Source organism: Spermophilus citellus, assembly GCF_964194105.1.
Source record: "Spermophilus citellus genome assembly, chromosome: 11".
Taxonomy (NCBI): Eukaryota; Metazoa; Chordata; class Mammalia; order Rodentia; family Sciuridae; genus Spermophilus; species Spermophilus citellus.
In genome coordinates, this window is record NC_138192.1 from 134,716,843 (window position 1) to 134,734,791 (window position 17,949).

General features: G+C 56.2%; 1 protein-coding gene across 1 annotated transcript in view; it reads left to right on the forward strand.

The window, feature by feature from the left end:
- Positions 1 to 394: 394 nt before the first annotated feature.
- Positions 395 to 17,949, forward strand: part of TWIST2 (twist family bHLH transcription factor 2) — a 40,576-nt gene continuing 23,021 nt past the window's right edge. Inside the window, exon 1 of the mRNA XM_081262183.1 lies at positions 395 to 1,222. Coding sequence (XP_081118309.1) covers positions 705 to 1,187 — 483 coding nt within the window. The 5' untranslated portion in view covers positions 395 to 704 and the 3' untranslated portion in view covers positions 1,188 to 1,222. The remainder of the gene's footprint in view (positions 1,223 to 17,949) is intronic.

Below are 17,949 nucleotides of genomic sequence, written 5' to 3' on the forward strand. Positions count from 1 at the left end.
GCGTCTCCAGGGATCCTGAAGTTCGGTCCGTGGGGGTGGGCTTCTCTGCGGGCACCCGAGTGTCCGCCCCGCCCGGTGAGCTCCGCTCTATCCAGGCTCCAGTGTGTGGACCGCGGCGAGGACTCGCTGCGCGCCTGGGGGCAGCTAAGACCTACTGGAATCTGGGCTCCCCACAGGCTCCGGGTGCGTCCTCACGTCCCTGGAGCGCATCTGGGGTTGGACTTGCCCCCTGAGCCTCTCACAGAACTCTGCGACCCCGCAGGGCGGATCTCCACGTTAAGGGGCAGACAAAGCCAGGCCTGGCTGGGCCTAAGGCTCAGGGAGGCTGATGAGTGGCCCAGGCCCGGAGTCGGGGCGCGGGCGGTCGAAGGGGATGCCGGCAGCTTTCAGGGAGGAAAAACGGCAAAACTGAAAGTGCCGCGCCGGGGGGCGGGGGCGGCCGGCGAAGGCCCCAGTACTCGTCCTGCCCCCAGCCCTGGTGGCCAATCAGCGCGCCGCTCTTGCTCCTGACAGCTATTTAGCAACCCAGCCGGGCTAGAGTTTCCAAAAAAGTTAGAATAACTTCCTCTCCCGGAGACCTCGGTTTTGCACAAACCGGCCCGTAATCAGAGCCTTTCCAGCAACCCGAGAGCGTGTGCTCGGCGGCCGCGGGCTTGTCCAGCGGCGCCCGGCGCCTCCAGCCCCACGCGCGCCGGGCGGGCGTCATGGAGGAGGGCTCCAGCTCGCCCGTGTCCCCCGTGGACAGCTTGGGCACCAGCGAGGAGGAGCTCGAGCGGCAGCCAAAGCGCTTCGGCCGGAAGCGGCGCTACAGCAAGAAGTCAAGCGAAGATGGCAGCCCGACCCCGGGCAAGCGCGGCAAGAAGGGCAGCCCGAGCGCGCAGTCCTTCGAGGAGCTCCAGAGCCAGCGCATCCTGGCCAACGTGCGCGAGCGCCAGCGCACCCAGTCGCTCAATGAGGCCTTCGCTGCACTGCGCAAGATCATCCCCACGCTGCCCTCGGACAAGCTCAGCAAGATCCAGACGCTCAAGCTGGCCGCCAGGTACATAGACTTCCTCTACCAGGTCCTGCAGAGCGACGAGATGGACAATAAGATGACCAGCTGCAGCTACGTGGCCCACGAGCGCCTCAGCTACGCCTTCTCCGTGTGGCGCATGGAAGGCGCGTGGTCCATGTCCGCCTCCCACTAGCGCCGCGCCACCCACCTCCGGACCGGCGCACCAGGGTAGGTGCTGTGCGCGCGATTGGGCGCCCTCCGTTGCAGGGGCGGGCGGGCCGACCCCAGGGTGTCTGGGGCCTGTGCATCCCTCCTAGTGGAGGCCCCGCGGGCCGCGGTAGCGTGAATGGGGTGCGCTTTCTCTCCTAAAGATGGATGAGGGGCAGCCCAGCAGTTTCTAAGACCCAGAGGCACCCTGGAGGCCTTTTGCAAAGCGTGTCAGTTGGGGACCCACAGACTGGTGACTTCCAGCAAGGTCCAGGAGTACCTAGAGGAACTCTTGCATTTTCCATTCTTGGTGGTGTGTGTGGATGTCTGTGGATGACTGTAGGGAGACTCTCGTAGCGCCGGTCAGGGCAGGGCGATGGTGAGCCTTTTCACCCCTCGGAGCCAGGGTGGCCAGGGGAGCTGCTGAGAGAGTCGTGTCGGACTTGTTGCTCTGCCCTTGTCGGATGGAGCGGCAGAGTGCGCTCTTGGTGCGGACACTCAGAACTCGCTGGCTGCCCCTGGCCTGCGCTTTGGGTGGCCGGTCCAGTGGGTGCAGAGATGCGGGCCTGAGGCACTGGGGTTTACCCTCGGTGGACAAGAGGACGCTGTCCTGCGCTTGCGTCTCGGGTGTCAGCGGAGCGCAGGGCGGAAGACAGGCTCTAGTCTGGAGCACAGGAGACCCGGCCTAGCGCGCAGAGCCGAGGGTGGAGCAGACCTGGCGGCTGAGAACGCACGCCCTGCCGCGGATATGCAGGTGGAGGGGAGCTAAGAGCTGGGAGCCTGGGGTTCCGACCTTGAAATGTGGAAAGCCGGGCAAGGATCCGTCTGTGTGAGTCCAGCTTACTGTCCCGCAGGCAGGCGCTAGGGCTCCAGGCTGGGAGATGATGGGTCTGGGGGAAAAGAGGCATTGTGCGCCTGGCCCTGCGGGGGAGAAGACCACCGGGATTTGGGGCAGAGACTCAGGTCTGGTTTCCTCTGGAAGAGCGCTCAGGGCCCCGCATCCGCTCCTTCTCACCGGACACCTACCCAGTCCCGTCGACAGACTCCAGCCGCGGAGGCGCCGTCCTCCCGCCGAGGCTGTGAGGCAGCGGGCACCTCTTCCCAGGGCCTTCGGTGGCGGTGGAGAGGAGCAGGATCTCTTCTTGCCCCGGGGCGCGGTGGGGACGGAGAACGAGTTGAAAACCTTCTCGCCTAGTGTGTTTTAGTTTTCCGACTTCGTGATACTTTTATAAAAGTCTCTGCCTCGCCCAGAAAAAATTAAGACAAATCTAGAGCGGGTCATCCATTCTCCCAAAAGTATCCATTTCTTTTTCATGTGGTTTTGTAATATCAGCAGCGGTCCTGCTGTGGCAACAAAAGGGTCCAACTACTGCAGGTTGGTTTTCTTTCTTTTTTCTTTGTCTTTTATTTCTGCATCACTGAAAATTTTCTTGACAAAATAGCCCCCTAAGACAATGACAGTTTTATCGTTTTAAAGAATAATTTTTAACAGAGAATAACTGTGGGAATCTTCTGTCTTTGTCAAAAACAGATGGAAACTGTCTCAATCGCCTATTTCTCTAGGAATGAAAGTCTGGATTGGCCAAGTACTAAATGCTACAGAAGGATAATACATTAATTCTGGTTTTTGTTGCCTAAATTATGAGCTTTCATTAGTGACTTCCATTTACCCTTTATACCATCCGCAGTTTACACCACATATGAAATAAGAAGAGACAGATGAGGAATGTCATCCTTTAAACACACACACACACACACACACACACACACACACACAGCTTTGTTTAAGGAGAATGTCAACAGCTTTATCCTTAAGACTACCCTCCAAAAATTACTGAAAAAAAAAAAAAATCCCAGGAGATACTGTCCCAATGAAAAATTCTGCAGGAACATTTAAAATTTATTTAAAAATAATCTCACTCTGTAAAACCTAAGAGAGTCAATCACAGACCACAATTAAATATTAGATAAACACAAAGCACAATACCTGTGATAAATAAGTGAAAACTGTTAAAAGCTTGTTTGGACAAAAAGCCCTTCATGTATTAGATAACACACTTAGTTGGAGAGCAACCGATCGATATGTGGGCATATTTATTTTTTATCTAATTGAATGTAATGGCTAAGGCAGATAAACCCCGCTCTTTGCATAGTTGATACTGCATACAAGAGGAACCCTCTGAACCCTGCCTGCTTATCACCAGCAGGCGAGGCAACAGCTTCGTCTTCTCTCTCTCCTTTTTTTTTTTTTTAACTCATTTTCTCTTTCAGCATACTCAGTACTAATTTGTTTGGCTTCTGGAAATGTTGTTCAGTGGCGTGTGATTTATTTGTAATATTTCCAAGAAGCATTTATTACATGTATCAGCAAAACATGTCTGGATATTTCCATACTTGGTAGGTGATTTTATGTCTAGTGAGAGATTTTCACGCACAGGAAGGCTGTGTGACCAACAGCAGGAGCAACAAAAGCCGAGGATGGGGGGCTCTGCAGGTGCTCCCCTTCACCTCTCTCCTGCTGTGTTGCCCAGTCAGCTGGACTCAGGTAATTTAAAAGTCCCCAAAGGAGTGCTGAGCGTTCTGGTGAAATGCCTGAGCCTCTGAGAGGGTCAGAGCGTCTGGCTTGGAGGCGAGTGGAGGCCACCACTACTTACCAGGCGGAACGCGCTTGTTCTCCGCTTCCTCATTACAGAAATCATCTTCTCTTACCTTCTGCTGAGTTAGACTTGGCAGGCTTTCAGTATGGGACGCACTCAACGAACTCATTGCTATTCCTTTCTGACAACTCTTCTCCTTTGGAGAAGGCACCTGATCCTCTTACCACCCCATAGAGAGAGCCTCCCTTGCCCCTCAAACTTGGCTTTTTGGAGATGCTTGTTAACTCCTGTATTGGGGATGCTAGTTGGTCTCAAAAGAAATTTAATTCCCTGTGGAGAAGAATGGAAATGCAGATCCCAGTGGAGCTTTTGACTGGGAAGAAGTGGAGTGCACGGCCCAGCTGCTTGGGACATGAGCAGTGCTCTGCGGTGAAATGCCCAACAGTGAGGTCTGGAGGAAGGATCGGCCTCCGCTGGGTGCTTCCTGGCCCCTTAAATATCAGTAGCTGTTTTTCCAGTCTGGTGTCAAGGACCTCTGGCCGAGTGGGAGCTGTGGGGACAGGACCTGTGGGTGGCCGTTTGAGGCCATTTGAAATAGAAACCTTTATTGAGGTTTTTCTGAAAACACCTATTTTTCTGACACATCATGAGCCTGAAAGAACTGTTCTTGTCGGCCTTGCTCGCCTGTGTCCCAAGTTGCCGGCATGGATGCCGGATTCCTTTTGCCTGGCAAAAAGATCATAAAGTAAACTCCTTCGGTGCGGTGTACTGTAACGCATAACTTGAGTTTAAATCAGGGCTTAAAAAAAAACAAATATTTTAATAAGCCAATTTTAAAGGCTGAGCTTTTATGACAGTTTTTGAGCTGAGTATTTATATCAATCTATTCTCACTGGTGTCTTTAAGAACCCTGGGCATGGAGGCTGGAATGTCTGTTTATGTTTGTGTCTTTCCTGGGAAAGGCTAAATGTGCTGCAAAAAGCAAACCAAAAGCAAAGCTCTCTGCTAGCAAAGAGTTCACAAAAGAGGCCATAAAATTCAAAGAAGAGATGGATAAGTCACTGTAGCCAAGAAATGGAGAGAGCGATAAAGAAGAAACAGGATCTGAGAGACACACACATGGGTGTTTTTTAAAGTAAAGCCAAGACGAAACACTAAAATCAGAAACTGCTGGTAAAGATGTTCCACGTGGTCACCTGAGTCTGCACGTGTCCTGAGAATGCATAGAACTATAAGCAAGCATGCACACGCACATGCACACGCGGGACTGTGGTACCTGAGCAAGTTCGGGGGAGTGTGTCAGTGGGTGGGACCTTGTGCTCTAGTGTGGCAAGATGTTGTGAACACGTGAAGAGGGAAGGGGTGTCTACATTAATTTATCAGTAGCCTCATGAGAATCCACAACTATCTCAAAATTAACATTTTTAGAAAAAATATTCCATAAAATGTTAAAACTGTATTTAAATGAGCAAATTTCACAAAGAACCGTTACTGTGCTTTATTTAAGAGTAATTAACTAAAAATCTACTTTAAGCACAATTTCATGCTTTTTTTCCCTGATAGCATTTGCATACATAACTGTACATCTCTTCAAAATGTGGGAACTCTTGATGTATTTTCAATAAATAATCAATTAGAAGTGATTTCTTACATTCTTAAACAAGGAGTGGCATCCCAGAAACATGGAAGAAGAGGCACCAATTCCAACAGGCATACGTTTGTTCCTATTCCAATAGAGAAAATATTCCGCAAACACAGTGGGGAAATACTCACCTGGAACTGATATACATTTTATTTTAGGGTATTAAACCTGTGTTCACTTTTGTCAAGTACACACAAAATTCTAAAGCAAATGGTGTGTAAAAATAATTCTCCAAGTAGCGTAGAGATTGAAGTTTTTGTATTTGGAGTCGCACAAGGTGAGAGGGAGACGGCAGGGTGCGTGGCCGGGAGAAAGAGAGCAGGCCCCGACCTCAGTCCCAGGAACATATTCTGCCTCTCTGTCCAGTAGTGAGCCTTTGAATGTGTCTTAATGGAACGTTTGCTTTGGAACGGGAACGGTGACAGTGACAATCTGAGTTTCATGCTGATGTAAACTGAGGCACAATGGACCTCTTTTCTTCAGCGATTACTGACGGTTGTCACATCAAAGGGAGACTTGGATCTGAAACTGGAAAAGCCGGCACGTCACTTTATTCCAACAGGAGGGAGATCTTTAGTGCTGAGTTGAAGAGCCGTTAGAACCCAAGCAGTGTTGACATGCTTAGGACGTCTGTGTCGCTTCAGCTGCGGCTCCGCTGTTTGGAGTAGGTGAGGATCCTGCGATGACCAGTGGGACGGACATGGTTTTGAGAGGGCTGCGGCTGCTGCTTAGGACCCTCCCTCTGCCGTTGAGGGGATGAGGCTCTGGATACCCAGGTGCTCCTGTGGAGCTTCCTTCTCACACCCCAAGAGCACTGACTTTAAAAGTGGAGAGACTCCTCCTTTGGTGCAGCGTCTTCGCATCTGTTACTTAAGCTCCCGGCAGGGCTGAGCCCAGGCCTTCCAGCTACCAGAGTCACTGTTGTGAGAAGGGCTTCTGTCTGTCTGCTCACAGCTGGCCTTCAACGTGGCTGCCAGGGTCTATCTTTGGGGGAGAAATAGTCCAGTTGGTGGCATTGCCTGCATTAGATTCCTGTTTATCGCAGTTTAATTGGACAGCAAGTTTGTGTTTGTGGATGTGCAGGTCTGGGGTGTCACCAACAGGAGGATTTGGACAGACCCCCTGGTTTTTTTAACCCTTTGACTGTGACCAGGTGTGAAGACCCGCCCCAGCCCGGGGCTGAAGTTGGTGTGTGGTCACAGCCTGAGCCTTCCTGCAGCACCAAGCAGGTGGCTCAGAGAGGGGAACAGGCAGGGTTTCGCCTTTTGCTGTGAGAGGGCGGAAAGGGCAGGGAGAGGGCAGGGCCCAGGGTCCTTGTGCTGCCTGCAGTGGAGAAGGCAGTGCCCAGAGTGCCCGGGGCTACACAGACAGAAGCCCTCAGCCTTCCGTCACCTCCCTGTGACATGTGGGCTCCTTGAAGGGTGGCTGGTAAAACAAGCAGACCCCCTGGAAGGCAACTCTCCCGAGGGTTTCCAGGCCCTGGCTCTGCTGTGTGCAGGGGGTTTCTTTGTGTCTCACTCTGATTTAACATGCTGTAGCGGATAGGTGGGACAGGCAGCATTCCTTGCTATCTCAGATCTAGCAACAAATTTTCCCTTAGTGCCTGTCCAGCTGATCTGGTTTGAGGGGTATGCAGAGGGGTCAGAAGCCCAAGGCTAGTTTCATCTTTGACTCTCTGACCTGGGGGTGGAAGAGCCTGCCCCTGTCATTTACTCCCTGACTCAAGGTGGGGCGTGAGCCAGGCCATCTACTGCAGGTGGCAAAATCACGCTTCTGAGTCCCTTCCGGTAAGCGCACGTGAATTTTTTTTAAAATTTAATATTTATTTTTAGTTTTCAGCGGACACAACATCTTTATTTGTATGTGGTGCTGAGGATCAAACCCAGTGTAGGCAAGCGCTACCTCTTTAGCCACATCCCCAGCCCTAGGCACGTGAATTTTAAATCTCATTCCTAAGGAGATGATTTTGTCTTAGTAAGTAAACAGTAAGGTCATCCTCGTTTTCTGACCAAGGAGGAAAGGGAAAGCGCGGGACGGAAGGGCGCTCCCTGGCCGCCGCTCCGGCCCTCCTCACTCCAGCCTCTCAGTAAGGATCTGAGAACATGTAAATGCTGCGGCTGCGTCCAATCAGCCTGACTCTTCACGATGGCTTTGGCCATTAATTTAAGTCACTGTTTGCAAATCAATCATGTGTGACCCTTCCCCAGAGTGAACATCTCTGACGTGGTATTTTTCTAATTTGAGAAATTTTAATTAGACAGAGACCAAAGGCCGTCGTCTCTGTAGGGGGCCGCCTGGTTCCCAAGGGCCTGTGCTGGGCAAAACCCGCGGTCTGCGTCTGGGGTCAGGCCTGGGTAAGACCGCACTGCAGCCAGACGCCCCGAGAGGCCCCTCCTGCTCTCGGCCCTGCCTTCTCTGTGGGCCCAGGGAATGGCCTCTCTGGCTCTCAGCTTCCCATCTGTTCAATGGTGGATGAGGTTATGATGATCCACCCACTACCAGATTTCTAAGCACTGGGTGACCCCCGACACTGCTGTCCACGGACACCCAGAGCCTGAGCAGTGTGCAAACAACCACCTGTGCATGCTCACGGTAGCACTGCTCACCGCAGCCAGCATGCAGACACGGCAGGGTCCCTGCTGAGGACCGACAGATCAGGGGTGCTCCATGCCCGAGAGAACAAGACTGGGCCACCAAGGGCAGCACCCATCCTGCTTCCTCATAGACCAGCCTCCAAACACTGTGCTAAGCTCGAAGCTAGTGGCAGAGACCAAGTCTTGTACGAGTCCACTCCTAGCAAGTGTTTGGGGTGTGACCTGCAAGGCCGGCAACTGACTGGCGGCTGCCAGAGGTTGGGGGCGAGAAGGGCAACAGGTGCGTCATTTCTGGAGTGACCACGAGCAGTCAGGAACTTGATAGCAATAATGTTTTCACAAGAATGTAAAAGCACTTACTGAATCATATTCTACCAAATGGTTCAAATGATAAATTCTATATCATGAATGTTTGTGCCACCTCCACCAAAGATCTTTCTAAAAAATCCACTGACCCAGGCCGCAGGCGCCTCTGGTAACCCACAGGTCCTGAGGGTGAGGCCGCCTTCCCAGAGGCATGGCCCAGGTTACCCCGGGAGTCAGTGCTCTTCAGCGACTGTCACCTCCCCTTTCTAACTCTGCCTCCCGACGTGTTCCTTAGCGCACACACACGTGCACACCAGCACCTCAAAGCTTGCCAACAGCATGCTGCTTCTTTGCCTGCCCGCTGGTTCTAGTGCCTGCCCCATGCCTCGAAGCCCCTTGGTGGCTGGCTGAGTTCTCATACTCCAGGGGGCAGGAGCTGAAGGACAGTGGCCCAAGGCCCCGTGCTGCTTGTGACCTACCTGCTGGACAAGAGCAGGGAGCATTTCCACATCAGTGGTGGGGTGGCTAGGACCTGTCCTGCCTGCCTCAGTGACCGGGAGGACCCCCGGGGTGGCAGGGAGCGTCATCCACACGTCCCACCCAGCAGTGCGCTCTCCAGAGCCTGTCCTTCTGGGGCTGAGATGGTCTTGGGCTGGTCCACGGGCTCGGAGACCGTCCCGGGCTGGGGCCATCACCACAGATGTGAGATTCCTGCTCTTCTTGTGTGTAGGTGCTGGTCCCAGAAGAGAGGGACAACAGAGGGTGGCACTAAGTCATTCTGGGTGAGTGGTTGGTTTTCTTTTTCTTTTCTTCCCTCCCTGGTCTGTTAACCCTTCGTATGCTCTTGATCCACCTGTGTCCCCAGGACATTGTCGCAACCACCCTCAAGAGGGGCGGGTGAGGGGTTTGCTCTCAGCTTTCTTGGCCTCGATTCTACCTCATTTCTCTTCATCATCACCGCCTTGGTGGCACCATGCGATCAGGTGCCAAGGTGCCACAGAGGCCCAGTGGTAGCGTGGGCTGCAGGAGTTTTTGGATGTGCGAACCCAGACGGAGGCTCAGGAGCTCTCAGAGCAAGTCCCAGCGAATCTCGACGGGGTGAGCCAGCAGAGGAGAGCCTTCAGTTTGGGGTTGCCGTCCCCCGTTCCTGGCCCTCTGCCCCCAGCTCAAAGAGAAGCCACCAGGGAGGGAAAGACAGAGAGGAAGATGGTGGGAGGGCTGGAGAGAGGGGTGGCCTGGCTCCTGGCCTCTCCCCTGGCAAGCTATGCAGACTGCTGGGCCAGGCCTGGGCCCCCCCAAAGCCAGACAGGGCCTGGTCTCTCGGCCTCTACCTTCCCGTGGCCTGGGCTCCTCCCCTGCTGTGGGGCACAGAGCCTCCTGCAGATCACGCCGCCCAGATCCCTTAGCTACTCACACGTCAGCATAGCACCCCGACTTTCCCTGGGGACCCTGCTCTGCTTTCTGACCACCTTTGCTCCCTCATAACTGAACCAGAGGCTCTGCCATGTCCTCCCACTGGCAGAGAGGACAGAAGGGGATTTCTATCCTGTGACGTTCCCACTGTTTTTCAGACACACCCTCCAGGGAGCGTGAGCTAAGTCAGTGCCTTGGGCTCAGAGTGCCCCTGCTCCCCTCTGTTCCCTGCTCCCAGTCCTTCTCCCTGTCCCCAAAGCAAGGACATTTGCCTCCACGGAACAAATAGCGAAGTCCTGCTTCCGGGCAGATCCCTGAGGCATGCATTAATTATGTCCCTTTGAGGTCCCATGGCTCTGTCCAGCACAGATGGTCACCTACAACTGTGGCCACACTGTGGACAGAATGCAGAAGCAGAACATGGACCACTGTCCTACAGGTCCTGACAGTGACCTCCGTGAACTGAGTGATGTGGGCTGATGTGGACTCTTCTGGTTTCCCGAGTATGGCGAGGACAAATCACCAAGCAAACAGTAACTCCAACCCAGTTAAAGTCTGAGCTTCTGTATGCTAAAATCCCGTACTCGGAGACTTTTAATGAACAACCTATTTTACAGCAATAATTTTCGTAGACAAAAGAGACCTGAAAATTTTTTCAGAAGATGGTTACATAGTAGCCTACACGGGCAGAGAGTGTGGATTCACAAAAGAAGAGAATCGTTTGGCCATGAAACATGAGAAATGTTGAACTTAACAACAAAAACAAAACCGAAACAGGAGGACACTCTGTTACCCAGTGTGAGGGCAGGGAGCCATCGTATCCCTGCCAGTAGGAAGATAAACGAAGACTTTCCTAAAAACACTTCCATAATAGATAAGAGAAGGTCTTGAATGGGAAATGCCCTGTGAGTGGGCAGCTGTCTCCAGGAGGCCCCTGAAGTGAGTCTGGCAGATCCAGCAACAGGGAAGCTCATGTCCACTCCCCGAGGTCAAGGGGGATTTGCAGTGTCCAGGAAGCGCTGCATCCCTGCACTGGACGACAGCAACTGCTGGAGGAGCGGGCCTCACCACAGGGCAGTGGCCACAGCACCCGCCTCACCTGCTCCAGGTGGAAAGGGAAGGGCCGGTGCTTGCGGGGGGGTGGGGGTGGGGGTGGGGGGGCGGGTCCGGGAGGAACCAAACTGCCAGGGAGGGCTTCCTGTCTTCTCCGTGGGTCACTGCATCTGCCTCCCTCATCTGGAGGGGACACACCCAAGACCCCAGCCGATTCCTAGAACTGCGAGCTCCTAACCCCACACACACCATATGTATTCCTGTGCCCAGGACAAGTGTATTCTATAAACTAGACACCGGAGGGGTTGACAACAGCACCCTTAGCAAAAACAACGATGCATTGACATGAAGGTCGCTTGAATGTGGTCTCTCTCCCTTTCTCAGAACACAGGTAGCTCACCTCTTGGCCCACGGCGCAGAGTAGTGTCATTGTCCAACCTCGGTTGACTGCAGGTAACTGAACTGTGGAGACTGAAGTCCGGGATAAATGACTGCCATCTTTTCTAGATTTTTTACAAATGCCTTGCAAACTTTTGCAACTTGACAAGACAAACGCAGAGGTGGCCTGTGCATTTTAGAGGTGGAGGGGCACAGGCACACGCTAGTGCCCATCTCCAGGCCCACCTCCACCTGCACAAGTGCACCTGGAACTCTCACTCAGTGTCACACTCTGGATTCGACTGAAGCAGCACAGGAGGGTGGCTCGGTGGCAGGGCACCTGTCAGCATGCGGAGGCCCTGGGTTGAAGCTGCACGCCCGGGCCTGGGCCTCCTGCGGGGCCTTTCCTGCCAAGGTAGGGGAATGGGCCATCCAGAGGGTCCCAGCAGGGCCCACTCAGCTCCCTGGTGGAACCTGAGGCCCCCTTTGGCCACGAGGGCCATGCATCTTCCAGGTGCCCTTGCGATGGGAAACTGCTCAGGTGCAGGACTGAGCTGACCCTCGCTCCCGGCACGCGAGTCCCGGCAGAACTCAGCGCCTTCCTTTGTCTCTGAGCCTCTGTGTGCTTGGGGACAGGTGTCCTTGATGATAAGCCAGTCCAGACCTGTGGAAGCCAGGGGCCAGAGTGCAGTGAACTCACCAACTCTCGTCTTGACTGGAACCTGGAAGAGGTGCCTTCATGCCGACTCCCTCGCGGGATCGGGAGAGGAGTCTCACCTTCTGCAGGGACCCTGCTGACTCTGCACTGGGGTAAAATGAGAGGCTGCTCGGCATCCCGGTCCCTGCCCCGGTGATGCTCAGAGAATGCTCAGGCCTGAGGAGAGGCTGGCCAGGCGCGGACCAGGCATCCTGTGCGTGCCCTTCCCCAGGACCTGGTCGGTCGTCTGTTTGCAGCCTCCTTCTCATGCAGTGAGTCACCAGCTGCGCCTCTCTAGGGGCTGGGGACCAGCCCGGCTCTGCGTTCCCCACTTCCTTCAGATTCTTAGCCATAATCTAATTTCTGTTAGGCCTTGACTTCTTTCACACTCGGGGCAACATCTGACACATATTCTGGCAAGTTCTGGGACCACACTTGCCAAATGACCAAGTCCTTTTGAGAATGATGCCTGACCCATTTCTGGTGGGAGTGGCCGAAGGTGAGGGAGTCCGGCACACTCCAGCCCCCTCTTCTCGGCAGCCACCACCAACACACCGGCTCGGCTGATCTGCACGTCAGCCCCAGCTCCAGAGCCCAGAGGCCTTCTGCTGTGGAGACATCAAGAGACCAAGAGGTTAACAGCCCAGGGTCAGTCCCCACATCGGGCCTCCATGAATCAGAGCCGGCTGGGAGCAGGGGTGACTCAGAGCAGGGCTTTTTGTCTTTTAACTGTGCATAAACAAAGCAGGAAAGTCTGAATGGGACACCCGGAGCACAGGAGGGAGGCGCTCCCAGCTCTAAGGGCGCCCACCCCACCCAGGGCAGGGCCCCTCTGGGGAGGGGAGAGGGAATGAAGGCTGGCCTCACTGGGTCCAAGCCGGCAGGACAGGGCAGAGAGGCTGGTGCCCAACGGGTGCCGTAGGCTGAGAAGAGGGGGTGGGCCGTGTGCGGCCTTGGGTGCTCAGGGGAAACCGACCGTGGGGTCCCCCTGCGCTGTGGCCTGCCCAGGCCAGACTGCCTGGACGGGGCAGGAACCACCCTGGGAAAGGCCCCTCCAGGATGCCCCCTTCCTGAGCGCAGGCCTTGGGACCACTGAAGAGCAGAGGGCTCCTAAAGACAGACACAGAGGCGTGGGGCTCCGGGGGCCTGGCTTCCCCAGCTGGCCACAAGTCGGGTGCACCCTGGTGGGGAGTGTTGGGGGAACCCCGTGGAGGGGCCCTTGTCTGCTGAGGGAAGCGTGCTGAGCAGCCGGACGTGAGGCCTGAGCACGGCAGGGCAGTGTCCCCCAGGAGGCCCCGTGTCCCCCGCTCCGTGCACAGAGCGGGCCATGGGCAGGGCAGGAAGGGACCCAGGCAGTCTCTGCCTTAGCCATCGTCTCAGGTGACGCTACCTTGATGTGGAGCACGGCCAGCCTCTATTGAGGCACGTTGCTGTCTCAAACATCAGACAGCCATCCCCAAAGGAGCAGGGGCCCCCCGAGGGATGCCACAGGACAGGTCCCAGCCACCTGCTGGCATTTCCTGTACTTTTACCAGTTACTTCCAGGTGGCCAGGCTTGCACACCGCCGGGTGGAGGCTGGCCCTGCATCCTGGCCTCTGCTGGGACCCACCTGGCAGGACAAGCAGGCGTCAGCCCAGACATGGGAGGCTCTCAGTCTAGAAATGGGCAGAGAGCCCCCACCTCCCCTCTTGGCCTGGCGTCCCCAGATGCCAGCACACCGAGCCCTCAGTGGGGGACTCCAGGGCTGGAGAAGCCTGGCGTGTCACAGGTGGTCTGCTGTTGCCTGCTGTGGGCAGTCTGCCCTCCTAAAGCCCTCGCTTCCCTCGATGGCAGGCCGTGGAAGTGTGTGGTATCAATAAAGGGGCAGATTTCCATCCCTCAGTTGGTAGAGGACACTTCCCACGGTGTATGTCACATCCGCGTTTGTGATCAAGATGTCCTTCTCAGGCAGGGGACATCCCGTTTCCACAGCATCCTGCAGAGCCCAGCAGGGCACAGACAGGCCTGGTCCCTGGGCCCCATCTTGCTGTTCCCTGAATAGTCAGCCAGGGTCCCTGTCCAAACGCCACTCTATCACTTAAGCCGTCAGTGCAGTACCATGAGTCACACGCCCTGTGTGTCGGGCGTTACCTGGGCCTGCCAAGTGCCTGCTCCCTTACCCCCTCTACCCTGCGTGGCCCTCTGCCCTCCTGCTCTGCCGCTCAGTGGCAGATGAGGCCTGGCTTCCAGCTCTGTGGTGCGCTCCTGGGCCAGGAGCATGTCTGCCCCCTGCACAGCTGCTCTCTGGAGCAGGAGCTGGCATGGCCAGGTGTCAGGGACAGGAGGTGGGTGGGCAGACCCAAGGGCTTGCCACTCCAACATGACGGTCTCACATTCTGTGTGTTTGAACTGCTGTGCCTCGGCAACACAGCCCCCCCACCCCTCCTTCTGCACCCGCCTTTGGGGCTGCCTCCTGGGGCAGCCAGGTGCCATTCCTCCTGGTGACATTTGTGGTGGCCGTCCCCTGTTCCCTGGTCCCTATAAATCCCCTAGTCACGGGTTGTTAGCCATGATGTCTGGTGACCTCTCTGCCCACCACCTCTGAGCACCATCAGGACCATGTCTGGGCCACACTCAGCATGTCCTCTACATGTGGGAGTATTTGTTGGGATGTGAAAATTCAGGGTGGAGATCCCAGGGACCCTCTGTTCCCTACCAAGTACACAAGGAGACCGCGCGGCCTTCAGGATGAGAAAGCATGTCCTGATGATTTGTAACTCCCTGGCTGCTTCTGAGGGGAGCACAAGAGAGGGCCTCCTCTTCCAAGGGGCCTTGTCCATTCTCCACACAGTGACCATGGAAGGGCGGAGGCTGCAGAGGTGGAGGACCGCAGTTCCTGAGTTTCTCTCTACAGAGAAGGGGGGGGGGCACAGTCCACCCAGCAGGGGGCAGTGTGTGGGGAGGTGAGATGTTTGGACCTGGGACAGCAGAGAGTGAGGCGCTGTGGGAGGTGTGACATTATTTCCCCTGCCCCCTTTCTCACACATCGCCCTCAGCCAAACACATCTCTCAGCAGGCTTTGTGCATTGGTGGCTTCGGGGCTGTGGACCCCACTCTGGGCGGTGTGGGCTGAGGGAGAGGCTGTGGAGGGAGCGGCCATGGCTGGGCACTCTTCCAGGCAGCAGAGTGCCCACCCCAGCCGTGCTTCGGCCTGGCACCAAAGGAGCCACCAGCGGATGTGCATCTGAAGGTTGGCTGCGGGTGCGAAGGTCAGCTGCGGGTGTGGAGGGTAGCCGAGTGTCCCACATAGGCCGGCCACCAGTAGGCTGCATGTGACCTCCCACAACCAGGAACCAGAATGCAGTGCCCCATTCCTAAGGGTGAGCTGGGAGGACAGGACAGAGGCCGTTAGCCTCCCCAAGGCCTGGCCGTCCTGAGAGGAAGACGCAGGGAAACCAGAAGGCAAGGCAGGGCCAGGTGGTGCTGGCACCAGAGGAGGCTCAGCAGAGGCTGCTGGGGACATTGGGCCAGAGATGCTGGTCAGCACCAGAGGGCCGACCAGAGGAGACTGTGCAGGTGTGTGGAATGAGTGGATGGTGGGAGAAACAGCCCGTGTGCAATGGAGTGCCCAGCCTGGGGAGATGGCCGGCACTCCTGAGTCACCAACGAAGACTGAGCCCCACGGACACCAGGCCCCAGGCCCCCTAGGGTCAGCCGCCCAGCGCTGGGCTTCTTGCACACATCTCTGCAGGCCCCTGTACCTTCTTGGGTGGGGCTGGAGCTGGTGGCCTCTAGCCTCCAACCTTCCCACGCCCAGAGTCACCCCATGGGCTCCGGTTCCCACTGGGCTTCCACCCAGACAGGATTTGAGACCTAGAAGACACAAGCTGTCCTCTTTGATGGGGGTGGGCAGTGAGTCTCAGGGAGGGCAGGAGCCATCTCCGTCACCACACCTAGGAGCACACTGCACCAGACCTGGATCTCCTCGACTGCATCCTGGGAAGCAGAGCCAGGCAGCCTTCAGGGAACACTGGCTGTGACTGTCTGTGGGGTGAGCCACGTTCTGAGGCTGGGGACCCTCTGGGATCACCCCCACGCACCCAGTCATGGCTGGAGGGCACGTGATTCACAGCACTTTCTAGAGGCAGGACATGACCCAGAGGGGTCAACAGGCACCTGGCAGTGGACTGCGAGCCCCTCTGCACACAAGGGCCCCAGGTGGTGCCTCTTTCCAGCCTGGAGTCTCCCGTGCCCGGGAGGAGAAGGCTCGCTGTCCTGCGTCCCAACCAGCTGTCTGATGTCCTGTGACCCCAGTGGTTTGGGGGTGTCAGGGATAAAGAGGGAACAATCTCTGCAGCTCCACCTGGCCTTGGCTGAGTGACCAGTCCCTGGGGCTGGCCCTGAGGACTGAGTGGCCGAGTGGTAAGGATGACCCTGTCACCTGTGGCAGTGACTGTAGATGGGCACAGGGAAGATGGGCTTCGTTGTTTCCTTGCAGAGGACCCCACAGAGGGGGACACCAACCTGGGCCTGTCCAGAAGTGAGCCAGAGGAGTCCATTCTGAGCGTGCTGGCATTTTAAGGAAGGGGCTTCACAATGTGGCTGCCACAGGGACGGAGCTTCATACTTCCCAAAAGAACAATCGGGATCTCTTGATGAGACTTTCAGGGGACCGTAGGAGGACGCCAAGCCTGGGAACTTCTGTGCCCCGAAGGCCGCACCAGCCTGAAGGGGCAGCCACGGAGCAGAGTAAAAGTGCCGCAGTCACCGGTCTGGTGTGGAAGGCCTCCAAGAATTCAACAACAAAACGGCGTCACCTGAATTGTAAAAATGGGCCGGACTCATAAGACGTTTCTGCACAGAAGGCAGCAGGCCCACAGCAAGAGGCTGGGCTCGATCTCACTGCTCCCTAGAGAAATGCAAGCCGGAGCCCCACCAGGAGCCGCCTCACCCCTTCAGGATGGCCACCATCAAAACCAGCAGAACTTGCCAGGCGCGGCACACACCTGTGATACCAGGGACTCTGGAGGCTGAGGCAGGAGGATCTCGAGTTCAAAGCCAGCCTCAGCAAAAGCGAGGTGCTCAGCAACTCAGTAAGACCTGTCTGTAAATAAAATACAAAATAGGGCTGGGGACGTGGCTCAGTGGTCAGGTGCCTCTGAGTTCAATTCCAGGCACACCCCCCCCCAAAAAAAACCCAGCAGAACAAACAGCGAGTGTTAGTGAGGAGGACCTGGCCCGGGGAGCCCAGGAGTTCCCAGGACAGTGGCAGACACCAAGGTGCCGACTTCAGGAAAACACTGGCTGTTGGAGTGACAGGGAGGCGTCTGGCAGGGAGAAAAGGTCCCGCAGACGCAGTCCCTTAGGAAGACGCCAGGGTCACAGGCCTCCTCCACCTGCCTCCTCTTTTGCAAAGGAAGAACATTCAGTAACCAAATTGGACTCTCTGCGACCCAGAGAGGTGGGACCAGGGAGGAAGTCAGTGAGCGAGACCAGGAGGCCCTTCAGGTCCCCAGGCTCTGAACTCGATGGCACAGGACAGCATGAAGGGGTCCGCTTTGTACCCGAGCTGTGCTGCCTTGCACAGGGCGGTGTGGCTCCCTGAGTCCCTGCCCTGCCAGTCCCCTCATCCTGCCCTCGCCCATCATCCGGGAGGATCGTGGCCTGAGTGAGTTCTGCGGGCTCAGAGTCCTGCCTTCCGACCAGCTGTTGCCCTCAGGAGGCCGCGGCCAGGGGCAGATCTGTAGCAAACTGTGCTCTTCCTTGATGACATGGGGCCAGGCGTTCAGAAGGGCCGGCCCCTGGTTTTGAGCGGAAGCCCTGCAGTGTCCGCGTTCCCAGGCGGGGCGGGGTGGGCTGGATGGCAGGCCAGGAAGTGCCTCCCAGTCTCCAGAGCCAGACGGGCCACCTCCTCAGTGCTTTCTTTCTGGCACCGAGACGAGACGTCTCAGAACGTCCCGACAGGCCCACTTCCCAGACCTTCCAAAGACTTGAGTGGCCCGTGGCCCCGTGCTGCCCATCTGGGTGGCACCCCCAGCCTCAGGCCTAGGCCTTCTGCCTGCGTGCACCTGGCTGGCCCTGTCCTCAG